The 14,994-nt window shown below is 50.2% G+C and overlaps 1 protein-coding gene across 1 annotated transcript; it reads right to left on the reverse strand.

Moving 5' to 3' along the window:
- Nucleotides 1-319: 319 nt before the first annotated feature.
- On the reverse strand, nt 320-13,439 carry ACTL6B (actin like 6B). Its single transcript, XM_043559709.1, has 14 exons — nt 13,319-13,439; nt 12,772-12,848; nt 12,402-12,567; nt 12,022-12,122; nt 6,550-6,647; nt 5,791-5,885; nt 5,618-5,724; nt 4,881-4,970; nt 4,663-4,724; nt 4,436-4,550; nt 4,216-4,296; nt 4,024-4,119; nt 3,720-3,806; nt 320-611 (listed from the first exon to the last, which is right to left on the reverse strand). The coding sequence occupies exons 1-14, from the start codon at nt 13,341-13,343 to the stop codon at nt 531-533; spliced, it is 1,281 nt and encodes a 426-aa protein (XP_043415644.1). The 5' UTR covers nt 13,344-13,439; the 3' UTR covers nt 320-530.
- Between the last annotated feature and the right edge of the window lie 1,555 nt (nt 13,440-14,994).

Here is a 14,994-nt window from a genome sequence, read left to right on the forward strand (position 1 = left end):
AGCCCCGCCCCCCTGGCGAGCCCTCCGCTCCGCCCCTCCCCTGCCGCGGGGTCTAGTCTCCAGCATCCGTTTCCTGCCCCAACTTGGCTCCTCGCTAGGGGCCCACTTGAGCGACTCTGCTGTGTCCTCGCTACGGGATCCTCCCTGGGTCCCCCTTGAAACCCGAGGCTTCTGCGGCTCCTGGATCTCTGTCCCCATCCGCAGACTTTGCCCCGGCGTCCACTGTGGGATCATCAAAGGACGTAGGTGTGGGCCTTCCTCCCCTCGCTTCCCCCCAGGCCCTTGACCCCACGCCCTCCACCCCCACCAAGCAGGCCAAACTTTTTTTTTTTTTCTTAAAACATTTTTACTCCTTTCAACCCAGAAACATCACATCTAAGCGGAAGAGAAGGGAGGGGAAGAGACGAGGGCATGGGGGTGGGGGCTTCGATATGCGCTTGCGGAGGCCGAGCCGGGAAACCCTCTCCCCGCCTTTTGGCGTCCCCTATCCCACCGCGGCGGGCGGGCGAGTGGGTGTTGAGGGGACGCCCTCAGGGGCACTTCCGCTCCACGCACTGCTTCCCTCCCTCCTCATATTCCTGCTTGGAGATCCACATCTGCTGGAAAGTGCCCTGGGGGCGGGGGACGACAGAGGCCTTCAGGGCTGTCCTGGAGAGAGGAGGGGACGCCCCTCCCCACATTCCACCAGCAGGCCCAGCCCTTGGGAAACCCTCCCCCTGCCCTGCGAGCCCCGCCTCTCCCGCCCATATCCCTTCCTCCTCCACCTCCCCAAGCCTCCCCGCCCTCCTTCATATTCAGAGGGTGAATACCCCTCCTCCTGTCGTTCAGTGAGAACATTGGTTCATTCATTCAACAAGTATTTATTGCGCACCTGTCTGCCCTGGGCCACGTGCTGTCTTCGAGGGGGGAGTGGAGCTTAGAGCCTCAGGCCAGCCAACCTGTCCCCCCAAAGCCCCCACCCCCCAACACCTCCTGCACCTTTCGCTCCATCAGGCCTTACAAACTTGTCAAGTCTCCTGCATTCCCAAGAACAATCTTTCCTCCACCCTCACCCTTCCTGCACCACCTAACTTCTGGTTGGAGTGGTCTTCACCACCCACGCTGAACCTTGCCCCTTGAGGGTCTCCTGCACTGGGCATCCCAGACTGTCCCTTCTCTTTGATGGTTGCTTCACCTCTGCCTGAAAGCTAGTGCCTGTGTCCCTGGTACTGACCCTGTTTTCTGGGCTCACAGAACAAGCCTTCCAGAACCAGCTCCTCCACTCCTGGGACTTCTGCTCAAGCACTAAAACCCCACCCCCCACCCCCCACCCCCAGTCTCCAGTCTGCAATGCTCAGCGCTGAGTACTGGACCCAAATACTCAGCTGTCTTTCGGACACCTCTTTCTGAGTCTCTTGGGACCTCAAACTCAGCATGTCCAAGACTGAGTTCCCCTAGGCCTGGCCCAAACCTGCTGCTGTGGTCTCTCTCACCTTCTTCTTCTTTTTTTTTTTTTTAATTTTTTTTTTTTTGATGTTTATTTATTTTTGAGAGAGAGACAGAGCACGAGTGGGGAAGGGGCAGAGAGAGAGAGAGAGGGAGACAGAATCTGAAGCAGGCTCCAGGCTCTGAGCTGTCAGCACAGAGCCCCACGTGCGGCTTGAACTCATGAGCTGTGAGATCATGACACTTAACCCACAGAGTCACCCAGGTGCCCCTGGTCTTCTCACCTTCTATACTAATGCTGTCTGATACAGTGGCTATTGAGCACTTGTGGATGTCGAAATGTGGCTAGTCTGAACTGACATGTGCTCTACAGTTGTAAAATACACAACAGATATTGAAGACTAAGTCCAGGAAAGAGAATGTAAAATATCTCACTTTGATATTGATCACCCATTAGAGACTCCTGGGTGGCTCAGTTGGTTAAGTGTCCAATTCTTGATTTTGGCTCAGGTCATGATCTCACAGTTTATGAGTTAGAGTCCCGCGTCGGGCTCCAAGCTAACAGTGTGGAGTCTTCTTGGGATTCTCTCCTCTCTCTCCCTCTTTCTCTGCCCTTCCTGCAGGTGCATGGCTCTCTCTCAAAATAAATAAATAAAATTTAAAAAATTATTGGTCACACCTTGAAATTATAATATTTTGGATATACTAGATTAAATAAAGTATATATATATATATATACTTTTTTTTTCTTTTAACTAGAGGTGCCTGGCTGACTCAGTTTTTAAGTAACCTCTGCACCCAACGTGGGACTCAAAATCACAACCCCAAGATCAAGAGTCGTATGTTTCTATGAATGAGCCAGCCAGGTGCCCCAAAGAAAGTATACTTTTTCATTCTTTTTTTTTTTTTTTTTAATTTGAGAGAAAGAAAATGTGCAAGCGGGGGAGAGGGGCAGAGGGAGAGAGAAAGAGACAGAGAGAGGGAGAATCTTAAGCAAGCTCAGTGCTCAGCACAGAGCCCAACTTGGGGCTCGATCCCATGACCCCAGGATCATGACCTGAGCCTAAATCAAGAATCAGAAGCTCAACCAACTGAGCCACCCAGGCACCCCAAAGTATATTCTTTAAACTTAATCTCACCTGATTCTTCAGGCTCTTTTAAAATATGGCTATTTAGAAAATTTAAAGTTGTATATGTGGCTCGCATTACATTCCTGTTGACCACGGCTGCCAGGAGCTAACATCCTGAGCCTCATCCTGGACTCCTCCCCTCTTCCTTCTTGTATCCAAATGCTGTCCACATCTGTCAGTTGGACCTGTGATGAGCTGCCACTTCCACAGCCTGATACCCACTCCTCTGTCAAACCCCACTCCCAGCGGAGACCACAGCAGCCCTACTCAAGCCACTCGCCACTCTGCTGTCCTAGTGAGTGAGCTTCCTAAACTCGGATATGACCGCGTCTGCCTATAGCCTCTGGTCTCACCTGCCTCTCCCTATAGCCCTAGCACCCTCTCTCTCTTTGCCTCAGAAGTTCTTACTCAGTCTTCCATCTCAACTTCAACGCTCCTCTGAGTCCCTTCATGACCCTTGAACTAGGTCTGGTCCTCCCTTGAAGGGACATCCCTGCACTTTGTGGTCTCTTCCTGTTTAATGGCCTCAGCCTCTGGACTCTGCCTTCTCATGGGGGCCGGGACTAAGCCAGGCACACAGGTAGGCATGGCTGACATGTTCCCAGCCCTCAGCTGACTTCACACTATCAGCCTCCTCTATTTCTGACCCTTGCTTCTGTCTCCTTGAGGGCTGCCCCTCTGAGGGATGTCCTTCTTGCTCTGTTGTGGCCCCACTGTCCCCTCTATGTGGCTGACGCCCGTGAGACGAAGTTTGCATCTCCGGCTCCCTGCTCACCGTCTTGCCTGTGCCCAATGACAGGTCCAGACAGGACCCTTTGCAGGGTCCCCTTGTGTCCAGCTCACACCCTGATCTCCTCATGCCTGACACAGTCTTCCCAAACATGCCTGTGACTGTCACGTTGCTTCCTCTCCCCAACCTCTGTGTCTCCCCTTTGCTAAGAACAGTGGGTGCCCCATCCACAGTCTCAACCCCAACCAGTCTCTCCAGCTCCTTTCCTTCTGCTCCCTGATTTGCCCCGATGGAGCATTCACTGGCTGCTCTTTCTCAAAAATATGTTTGTTGAATGAATGAATGAATGAATGAGGAGGCAGGCAAGGGGATGGGGCTGTTCGGGCCTGCCCCTTTCCCACAGTCAGTGCTAGGCCAAGCCCTGTCCCTCTCACCAGCGAGGCCAAGATGGAACCCCCGATCCAGGGGCTGAACTTGCGCTCCATGGTGCTGTTGCTGGCGATGAGCTTCAGTCGCATGCTCTGGGGAGAAAGAGAGGGGCAGGCGGGGGCGGGGAGGGGAGGAAACACCTGGGTTCTGGGAAGGGACAGGGCTGGAAGTGGGGAAGACTGGGAAGTCACAGGGGGAGTGTCTGCTCTGGTGGCCAGAATGCCTGATGTTGGGGAAGGAGGAAGGACTAAGTCCTAAAGAGCTAAGCCACGACTGGAGTCCAGGGCCCTGGCCGCGGTGGGCTCTTACCGGTGGGGTCTTCTGGGAGAGCTCTCGATTGAGCCTGTCAGTGAAGCCCTGGAGCAGTGTGTTCCCGCCAGTGACAATGACACTGCCATACAAGCCCTGAGAGCAGAGAGGAGTGAACCTTCAGGGAAGAGCCCCTCCCCATCTCCCCACTGCTCCTGGGCCCCTTTGCCCAGACACAGGCTTGGGCCTCACCGGGCGAATGTCGATGTCACACATGCCAATGCTGGTGGTCACCACGTGGCCCACACCTAGCATGGTGTTCCCCGACAGGCCCTGCCGAGAAAGGTGATCTAGGTTTCCAGCCTCTGCCCCCTCTCCCCAGACCCCGGCGATCCTTCCCAGCCTCCCCGACACGCCGGCATCCAGGGAATCCAATCAGCCCCCCACCTCAACACCCTCCGCCCAGCCCAACCTTGACATTGGAGGGATCAAACAGGCCCTCAGGGATGCGGAGCCGCTCGGCACCGTAGTCTGTGTTGTAGCCATTGGGCATTTCATAGTGCACTGTGGGCATTTGCGCAGCCACCCTGCCCAGGAAAGAGTGAGACTCTGCCTGGGGGTGCTCACAAAGGACCAGAGGTCCCCTGAGAGTCCCAGGCCTGTCCTCTTTCCCGCCCTCCAGCAGGGAATGCCACTCACTGCTCATCGTAGGGAGAGTCTGAGACCTGCAGCACAGAGGCCTGGAAGTCCTGGATCACCTCCTGAGGACCCAGGGAGGTAGTGAGGGCCTGGTCTCCCTCCTCAGCACCCCCAAGTACCCCCACCTGCAGGGCCTCTCTGTCCCTTCCCCTCTTCTCATGGTAGGGGACGAGGAGCTGGGGAGGGGCAGGGGCTATTTCGGGGGACGCTGTCCTCACATTGCACATGTAGTTATGCCAGGACTTGGAAACCTGGGGTAGCTTCTCCTTCTTCTTCCAGTTTGGGGGGGCGCCTTCCCGTACGGGTTCCTGTGGGGCACAAAGCCTGTGAGCGCCCTTCCCCACCCCACACCTGCCCAGCCCACCTGGACCACACCTGTGCTCCTACACTGAACAAGCACTGGGTTCTTTGCTCTGTTCGCCACAAAAGGCAGCAGAAGAGAGCGAATAGGGAGAGCCTGTTCCCATGTCTGTCGCTCATGCAGCAGTGCAGCTATCTGAAAGACCCAGTCAGAGGAAGCTAAGGGCATGGGGAATATAGTAAGAGATCAGACAGAACCTTAAGGGGCTTTTTCCTGAGCCATGTTCCATGTGGGAGTCCAAGATGGACCCTTGCATGCAGTGTCTCACTTAACACGGCAGCCTTGCATGGTGTTATTCCACTTTGCAGGGGAAGAAACTGAGGTTCAGGAAGCTTCAATCTCATGCTGTGGGGTCACACAGCTTTTACATGGCAAAGGCACACCTGGAACCTGGGTCTACCACACTGACCCTCCTACATCCTGCTCCCAGCTGGCTGTATGGCCTCGGACATGTCCTTCAGCATGCCTGGACCTCTGATGCTTCGATTGTAAGTTGGGTCCTCTGGGGGCCCTGCTACACCCTTTTCTGGTATCTAGTGGGTCAGTGGGTCAACAGTCATAGGGTGAGTGCCCAGGACTCCCCAGAGACACCACCTTGGCTGCAATCATGTAGGGTGGGATGATGTCAATGGCCATTTCCTGGAAGAGCTCCCGGCACTGCATGGAGATGAAGTCTCCTGCCAGAGGTGACTTGACAATGCCTGGAAAGGGAAGGGATGTTAGGGCCTTGTCCTCCAAGACACCCCCGAGCCCTACCGAGGCCTCACCTTGCTGTAGGACATAGCCGTCATGCACTGGGATGGCCGTGGTGTGGGTGGCCCCACTGTCCAGCACCAGGCCTGTGGAACGTCCATTTGCAAAGCTGGCATGGGATGGGTAAGTCAAAGACATGGTGGTAGTGAGGGGGCTGGGACTCAGGTCTGGCCTGGTCACCCTCTGCTCTCCTGGTCCAGCCCATTCACAATCTGCAAATCTCTCATTCTGGTTTATGACCCATGACTGGAGGAAAGCTCCTGAGACCCCTGTCATTTCTTCCCTGTCTGAATCACAACTTCTTCCTCTTTTTCTTCCTTCTGAGCTCCTAGTCTCTCTGGAGTCTTGGTTCAGTGTTCTATTGGCTCCTTGAAATGGGGGGCCATATTGCCCCAATGCCTAGCTCAGGAGTTAATGCAAGGTAGATCCTTAAAAAAAAAAAAAAAAATGCTTGATTGGCTATTTGGGGAGGAAACTCCTCAGTGTTATATCCTTCCCTGTTCTCTCCAGTCCCAGCCCCTGCTGTCTACTTGGCCCAACTCTGTCTGTCTGTCTCTGTTCAGCTTGATCCAAGGAATAGGAAAGAGCCATTGATCTGGCTGCCCCGGGGTCAGAAGGCCCACAGAAGGCCCTCTGCACTAATGGGGCACAGAGTGGGTATCTGCCATCCAGGACACTAATCTGCACAGAATCAGGTCCAGCCTCCAGTTTAGCACACCATGAACCCCACCCTGGCCCTCCACCCAGGCGGAGCAGCTCAGCCCAGAGGATACGCGGTGAGCACAGCCGTCTTGCATAAGAAGAAGGCAGGAATGTTGTACTGCTCGAACATCAGCTCTGTCAGCTTCTCCCGCTTGGCCCGTGTATTCCACTGGGGAGAAAGTACAGGAGGGGAGGATTCAAAAAGGGGGAGGCACAGACCCATGTACGACACACACATGCACACGCGCGCACACGCACACACACACACACACACACACAAAACTTGGACTGGGGAGAGTTCAGGCCTCTTGATCCACATAGACCTTTAGAATGTGAGAACTATGGAGAATTTTAAAGATCACATTCCAAATTCAGCTGAAGAAAATAAAACTCAGAGAGGGAGAATAACTTGCCCAAGATCACACAGAAAGCTCTGGGTAAAGCTTGGTAGAGTCATAGTCTCTTGACTTCTGGCCCAGTGTTCTTTATTTTATTTTTTATTTTTAATTAGTTAATTTAATTTACTTATTATTTTATTTATTATTTTTTTAATGTTTATTTATTTTTGAGACACAGACAGAGCATGAACGGGGGAGGATCCGAAGCAGGCTCCAGGCTCTGAGCACAGGCTCTGAGCCTCAGCACAGAGCCCGATGCGGGGCTTGAACCCACAGACTGTGAGATCATGACCTGAGCCGAAGTCGGACGCTCAACCGACTGAGCCACCCAGGCGCCCCTAATTATTTTTTTTTAAATAGGCTTCACACTCATGACCCTGAGATCAAGACCTGAGCTGAGATCAAGAGTTGGACGCTTAACCAACTGAGCCACCCAGGCACCCCTCAGTGTTCTTTATTGTACAATATATACTTCAGGCTCCTTTCAGCCTCCAATTTATCCCTCTTTCCCATTTTAATCATCTCAGAGGGAAGAAAGCTGGGAAGAGGATTTCTGGGTAAAAATTGTGGATTGAATACAAACATCTAATTTTATTCTCTTCCAAGATCCCAGCAAAAGTATAATAAAGGGGCAATTTAAAAAGACATAAACCCATGTCACCTGGCTGGCTCAGTCACTAGAGCATGCAACTCTTAATCTTGGAGTCACGAGTTCAAGCCCCACATTGGGCTTGAGAATTTGGGCTTGAGATTTCTTGAGGGAAAAAAAAAAGACATAAACCCACAAAAGCCAACCAGCACGTGAGAAGATGCTCAACATTGTTGGCCATTAGCGAAATGCAGATCAAAAGCACAATGAGATGCCATTTCATACCCACTAGTGTGTTGATAATAATCAAGGGGGAAATAAAGGTATAGAGAAACTGAAACCCTTGTACATTGCTGTGGGGGAAGTAGAACGGTTCAGCCACTGTGGGGAACAATGAGTAGTTTCTCAAAAAGTTAAACATAGGATTACCATATGACCCAGCAATTCCACTCTTAGTTATATATCCAAAGACTTGAAAACAGGTACCAAATAAATCCATACATACAACTGTTCATAGCAGTACTACCCACAATAGCCACAGATGGAAAGTCCCCAACAGTCCATGAAGGGAGAAATTGGAAAAACAAATTGTGGTATATCCATACAATGGAAAACTACTTGGCCATAATACAGAATAAAGTACTGACATATGCCATGACATGGATGAATTTTGAAAATATTATGCTAAGTGAAAGAATACAGACCCAAGAAGTCACATGTTGTATGATTCCACTTATGAGAAAGATCCAGAATAGATCTATTCATAGAGACAGAAAGCAGATTGATGGTTACCAAGGGCAGGGAGAGTAGGAAGAAACTGTAATGAAAATGGATTTTCTTGTGGGGTGATGAAAATGGGAACTAGATAAAGATGATGACTGCACAACATTGTGAATGTATTAAATGCCACCAAATTGATAACATTAAAAAGTTAATTTTATGTTATGTGAATTTTAGTTCAAAAAAGAGAGACAAGAAGAATCTTGGACAGACACCCTCAAGAGTTGGGAGTAACAAAGAAGGAGAAAACAACAACAAATTTTTGAAGAGCGGAAGCCAGATAGTTGAGTGGTAACTGACCTAACAGATTCAAGAACACTGACTCCTAAGCAGGTAATGGAAAAAGCCAAGAACAGCCTGTGTCAAATTGCGGACTTCTCACAGGGTTCAAGAATTTGTAGTTTCAGGCATCTCTGGCAGTTAAGGTTAAGGGAAAGCTTTAAAAAAAAAAAAAAAAAAGAGTGTTTAAAGCCATTAAAGTAATAGCTCCCTAAACTCTCTCCCCAGTTCCATCCATGTCACTGAGCTATTTATTACCCATCCTAGCCTCAGCAGAAGACTGAAGTTTATTCTCTAGACAGAATAACACTGAGGGGCTCTGGACAGGTGGGACACTTGACACAGTTGGGAGTGGAGACACTAAAAACAGGAGAATTAAGTGATTCCATGCATATTAAATGCTGAGAACCTCAGCCCTATTCCCTCACTCCCAGAAAGGGGGTGACCAGGCCTGTCTGTAGGGTACAAGCTTTCTCCATGGGTTACATCAGAAATCTATAGATGCCAATTATCAGAGGCTGCCTAACAAACACCCCAGGCAAATCATCCTATAGCAACATCCTCTATCACCACAGCCAGTGAGTCCCCCTACTTCACATGGCTTTCAATCAGTGTTTTAGTCCACCACTTGTAAACATAAGCAGACAACCAAGGATTAGCAGAAATCTGAGAAAAGCCTCTAAAATGAGACAGAGACCCCCAGAAAGGGTAGAGAGGGAGTGGCTGGGTGGCTCAGTCAGCTGAGTGTTTGACTCTTGGTTTCGGCTTAGGTCATGATCTCACGGTTTGTGGGTTGAAGCCCCTCATTGGGCTCTGTGCTGACCGTGCAGAGCCTACTTGGGTGTCTCTGTCTCCCTCTCTCTTTTCCCCTCCCTTGCTCTTTCCCACATGCTCATGCACTATCTTTCTCTCAGAAATAAATAAATAAATAAATGGCAGAGGAAAAAAAAGCAATTTGGAAGAACAGAGATTATGCAGGGAAATGAAAATTTCCAAAAACAGAAACAAAACTAATGATATCCTGAGTGAGCTAACATCATATTTCACCCATGAAGAAAGAATTGCATGTTCTAAAAAGTAACATTTGTAGGACCAAAAAACTCTTGAAAAGTAAAACTACAGAAGCAGAAATGAAAAACTCAATAGAAGAATTGAAAAATAAAGTTGAGGGAATATCTTGGAAATTATAGGAAGAGGGATGCCTGGGTGGCTTAGTTGGTTAAGCAACTGGCTGGCTCAGGTCATGATCTTGTGGTTTGTGGGTTCGAGTCTCGAATCGCGCTCTGTGCTGACAGCTCAGAGCCTGGAGCCTGCTTCAGATTATGTGTCTCCCTCTCTCTCTGCCCCTCCTCCACTTGCACTCTGTCTCTCTGTGTCTCAAAGATAAATTTTAAAAAAGTTAAAAGAAATTAGAGGAAAATATAAAAGGAAGGAAAATATAAGAAAAAAGGTAAGAAAATTACAGGATGAATTCAGGAAGTGCAAAATCCAAATAATACTTTCCTAAAGAAAGAACAGAGAATATTAAGAGAAATTAATCATCAAATAAGGAACTAAAATTACTTAATCAAATAATTACTGAATTATTTTTTCACTGAATCAAAAGACATAGATTTTCAGATTGAAGGGACATAATGAGTATCTAGAGCAATGGGTGAAAATAAACCAATATAATATTGAGAAATTATAGAACACTAAGGACAAAGTGAAAATTCTATAAGCTTTCACAAAGGAAAGCATTACATCAAAAGATCAGGAATTAGACATCTCTGCCTTCTTTATTGTTATTTTTCCTTTTATTTATGTTTTTTTTTGTTGTTGTTGTTGTTTTTTGAGAGAGAGACAGAGTGCAAGTGAGGGAGGAGCAGAGAGAGTGGGAGACACAGAATTCGAGGTAGGCTCCAGGTTCGGAGCTGTCAGTACAGAGCCTGATGAGGGGCTTAAACCCATTAACCATGAGATCATGACCTGAGCCAAAGTCGGACAGTTAACCTACTGAATCACGCAGACACCTCACCTCTGCCTTCTTGATGGCAACAATAGATGCTGGAAGACAATGCAGAAGGACCTTCAAGATTCTGAAGAAAAATGATTTCTAATTTGGAATGTTATACCTAGCTAAGCTATCAATCCAAGGTCAGACATGCAAGGTCTTAACATTTTTACTTCTCATGACCTTTCTTTTTTTTTTTTTTCAACGTTTATTTATTTATTTTTTTGGGACAGAGAGAGACAGAGCATGAACGGGGGAGGGGCAGAGAGAGAGGGAGACACAGAATCGGAAACAGGCTCCAGGCTCTGAGCCATCAGCCCAGAGCCTGACGCGGGGCTCGAACTCACGGACCGTGAGATCGTGACCTGGCTGAAGTCGGACGCTCAACCGACTGCACCACCCAGGCGCCCCTCTCATGACCTTTCTAAGGCAGGTACTGGAGGATATGCTCCATGAAAATAAGGGAATAAATCAAGAAAAGGAGTGATGAGATACAAGAAACAGGACTTCTAACACAGGAGAGAGGTGTAGGGATGCCCTAAGATGATGGTGAAGGGAGATGTCAGGATGATATCTATGTTCTCTGTGTAGAAGGCAACAAGTCCAAAGTGGAGCAAATCACTGGGTTTTTGGAGAGATTTCTTCAAGAAGATGAAATTGATAGAATATCTAAAGGAATTAATGTTTTGAGAAAGGATATAGGTAACATAAGCTCATGAGCAATAAGCAGATGAATAATTTAGGGTCATATTATTAAGCAAATAGAAAACTAAGTCAAATAAAAACCAGCACAATTTTTAGCTTTAGGGAAAACAGAAAGCTGTGCAAGGAAAAGTAAAGTGACCACAGTTTATTGCCCAGCTCAGACCTTATTAGCATACATAAACATAAGAGTGTAAATACTGAATAATGATTTTTAAAAATCTAAAATACAATTGTATTTGTATTAAAGTGTGTGGTGTGGGCTGGAAGAGGAAAGTGACCTCAATGTTTATTTTCTATGTTGGAAAATAATGCCTAAAACTAAAAAAAATCCACAGGCAGCCTTTTGAGTGTGATATTTGGAGATATGGAAGAACCTGACCCCCCCCCCCAAAAAAAATAGCTAAAAGAAAAGCCTCTGGAAAAGGGGAATGGAAGGAAGATGATACGAAGGCAGTTTTTTTCCTTATGTTTTACAAAGGAAATTGACAATGTGCATATATAACACTGACAAAAAAATTTTAAGTTAAAAAGTCAAAGAAGGACTTTGGTGGAGAAAACAGCAGGGATGGACTGAATGGGCAAAAGATAGGAGTGGATAGAATAGGAAGGTGGGGAGAAGACTAAACCAGGGAGGAAAGAAAGTGTTTTTGAAGATGGTGATGGTGGAGTTGGCAGCAAAGTCTGAAAAGTTAAGTGGAGTGATTGATGGCAGAGGCTTTGGGAGGGGTGGGAGAGACAAATGGCAGAAAGAATGCAGGGAGTCCCTAGGGCTGGACTAGGGGCTGGATGAGGCACTTACCGGGGCCTCGGACATGAGCACTGGGTGCAGGTTTGGCTCAGACTTGACGTGTTTACTGTAGGTGTGATCCAGGATGGCACGGAAGCACTCCCAGTCCTCAACTGGGGCCAGGAGACCAGCGGGGAGAGATGAGAGTGGGCCGGTAGGGGTCCAGGGACAGGAGGCGAAGGAAGGAGGGAAGCCAAGTCCAGAGGAGGAGATGGGAGATCAGTTTCAGCAGAAATCCCCCCTTCCTAGGAATCTGTCGGGCCCCTGGGCTGGGAACCAGGCAGCTGTGGGCAACTGCACTGTAGACTCTGTGGGTGTGGGGTGATGTGCCCCCGGTTGTGGTGTGTGGGCTTCGGGTCTGTGTCGGGAGATGGTGGGTAGGGGCTCCTTACTCATGCCATTCTTGAGGGGCGACATGACCTCAGCTCCATCCCGAGGCACATGCAGGGCGTTGGTGTCGATGTGGAAGATCTTCCCTTTCTTCTCTTTCTCCCCCTCCAACTCCAGCCCGCCCCCCTCCTCCGCGGCCAGCAGCCCCACCGTGGTGGGGAAGTCAGCCTGGAGGGGGGCATGGGCAGGAAGAGGGATCAACCTCTTGCCCCTGTCCAGGCCCATGGCAAGGCCCTCAGCCCACCCCTGGGTTTACTCCCACATTCCCGCTCTGCAGAGCTTCTCTCTGTGTTGTGAGAACCCTGGGTCACTGGGAAGCCTGGAGGGGAGTCCAGAGTCTCTCGGACTTGGGGATGGGGCTGGAAGGCTCACCTTGGGGCAGTCCTCCCCAGCGTACCCAGCGCGGACTGAGAAGGAGCCAATGTCAAAGACCAGCGCCCCCACCTCATCTGTGCGGGGAGACAGGTGTGTGAGGGGACCTCTCCCAAACTCTCTCCCCCTGGATAGCTCCGAGAGGAGGTCAGGGCAGAGCCACAGTCTCGCCACCTTCAACGCCGGCCGGGGTAGGTGGGAGCTCGGCCTGGAGTCCGGATCCTGGGAGTGGGGATCAAGCCTCCAGAATCCCTTCTTGCCCGGTGGCCTTATTCAGGCCACTCTCCTCGCCGGGAAAGAAGGGGCCAGGGGGGCCGGGAGGAGGTGAGTTGAATGATGGAGAGAGTGAGCCCAGTGCGCGCGAGCGACCGACCTGGGAGGACCAAAGGTAGGAGTGGCGCAGGACCCAAACCCAGGGCTGGACCCATTCGAGCGCCGAGGTGACAGGCCCTGGGGTGCCCAGAGCTCAGGTCGCGCGCGTGAGGGGTGCAGGGCTGCCGGCGAGGCCGCGACAGGCTAGGGAGCCTGAAGCCCGAGGCTAGCTCACCTCCGCCGTAGACGCCCCCGCTCATAATGCCCTCTCAGCGCTGCTCACGGCCCGTGGGCGGCGGCGGGATCAGCACCGAGGCGGCCGGACAGCTCCCGGGATCCCGGGCGGGGCGGGGCGCGCAGTGGCCAATCAGGAGGTCGGATCCCCCGCCCCCAATGGCGCCGCAGATTGGCTGCGAGGCAAGACAATAACCCGACCGGGGGCCGCTGCTTTAAAGGGGCAGACACCAAAACTTCAAGATTGTGGGGAGGATAGCAAAGACTTTGAGACTGACCCTAAGGGATAACCAGGTAGAGAGCTGGCTGGCGTACAAAAGAGATGGAAATCTTGTCCACCTGGAGATCAGGACGCCGCAGGATGACTGATGGGGCCCTGCTTCCTTACTGTTTTAAATGGGGTGGAGGAGAGGACTCCGTAGTCCTGGAGTCTTCCATTCTCAGGCTCCTGAGCAAGGTTCCGTCATACCCAAGTCTGAATGAAATCGCCCGGTGAAGGAGGGAAAGGAAGAAGGGAAGAAGAAAAGAGAGAGGTACAGGAGGGGGTGTGTCTCCATCTTCTCCCTGTTTCTTTCTACCCTCGTCTTTCTAATGGCCCCTCTTTTCCTCTCCCGTCCCTGGCGCCTGGGCCCTATACATACACACGTGTACCGTGTTCACACATTGGTGCTGAGCTAACCCATCTTTAGCTTCCTTTCCCCATCTATCTCTCCCCAGCTGTTCTCCTGGCCTGACACCACCTCCACAGCAGTTTTAATAGCAAAGGTCAGGGAGCTGCGTCTACAGACTCGCTTAGCTGAGAGACTCTTATGTGATGTCTGCCTGGTATGTATGTGCTTACACGTGTGGGGATATGTGTGCATGTGCATATGCGTGTGTGTGTGTGTGTGTGTGTGTGTACATATGTGCATGTGAATATGTGTGTGCTGAGGGCATTTCCACCTACTTTCTGGGGTGGGGGGAGAGCATGGAGACCATGGATGGCACAGGAAGAGGGTACTGTGTGACAGCCAAAGCCCCTGAAGTTTCTCTGCTCACCAGATGCCCACTCTGGAAGAGATTCCACGTGTCTCCAGCCAAAGGACAGATAGTTTAAGATGGCTCATTGATTACCTACTGACAACAGCGGCCCTTCACATGCCCAAGGTTGGTTGGGAGTCCAGGCCTAGCTCTTCAGTCTGGAGGCATTCAGGCTTAAGTGCAAGAGGTGAGCTGTAGGGGAGAGAGCTGACTCAGTGCTGGGAAATTGAAATATTCCTGAGTGAGTTAGTCATTGGCCTCCATAAATTGAGACCTGGATGAATTGGATGAGCGCCCTCGACCTCTTGGCACCTGCATTCTTCATCTTACAAAATTATTATTATTATTGTTATTGTTATTATTGCTGAGGTGAGGATTACAGGGACACTGGAGTGGAAAGTGATTCTATTCGTGACCTGCACCTCTCCTTTTGTTGACATTTGATGATGTTGCCTCACTTCCCCTGTAAATTCACCTTGTCAGTTCCCATCACCCCTCCCCTACCTCCATTAGGATCTTAGATTCAGAGACTGCCCCAAGTCAGGAGAAACCTCACTGATCCTGGATCCAGCCCCTGGATTTTATAAAGGTTTCTGCAGATTGAGGCAAAGCCCTGTCTTGGGTCACAGAGCCCACTGGGGCAGAGCCAGGACTAGA

The sequence above is a fragment of the Prionailurus bengalensis genome, chromosome E3, assembly GCF_016509475.1.
Source record: "Prionailurus bengalensis isolate Pbe53 chromosome E3, Fcat_Pben_1.1_paternal_pri, whole genome shotgun sequence".
Taxonomy (NCBI): domain Eukaryota; kingdom Metazoa; phylum Chordata; class Mammalia; order Carnivora; family Felidae; genus Prionailurus; species Prionailurus bengalensis.

Excerpts from the sequence above, each read along its gene's own strand:
- ACTL6B (XM_043559709.1), bottom strand. The coding sequence starts at position 13,343 with ATGAGCGGGGGCGTCTACGGCGGAG. Across the intron at positions 5,886-6,549 it reads AAGACGGCTGTGCTCACCGC|CTTTGCAAATGGACGTTCCA; the intron begins GTATCCTCTGGG and ends ATCCCATGCCAG. Across the intron at positions 4,971-5,617 it reads CCTACATGATTGCAGCCAAG|GAACCCGTACGGGAAGGCGC; the intron begins GTGGTGTCTCTG and ends TGTGCCCCACAG.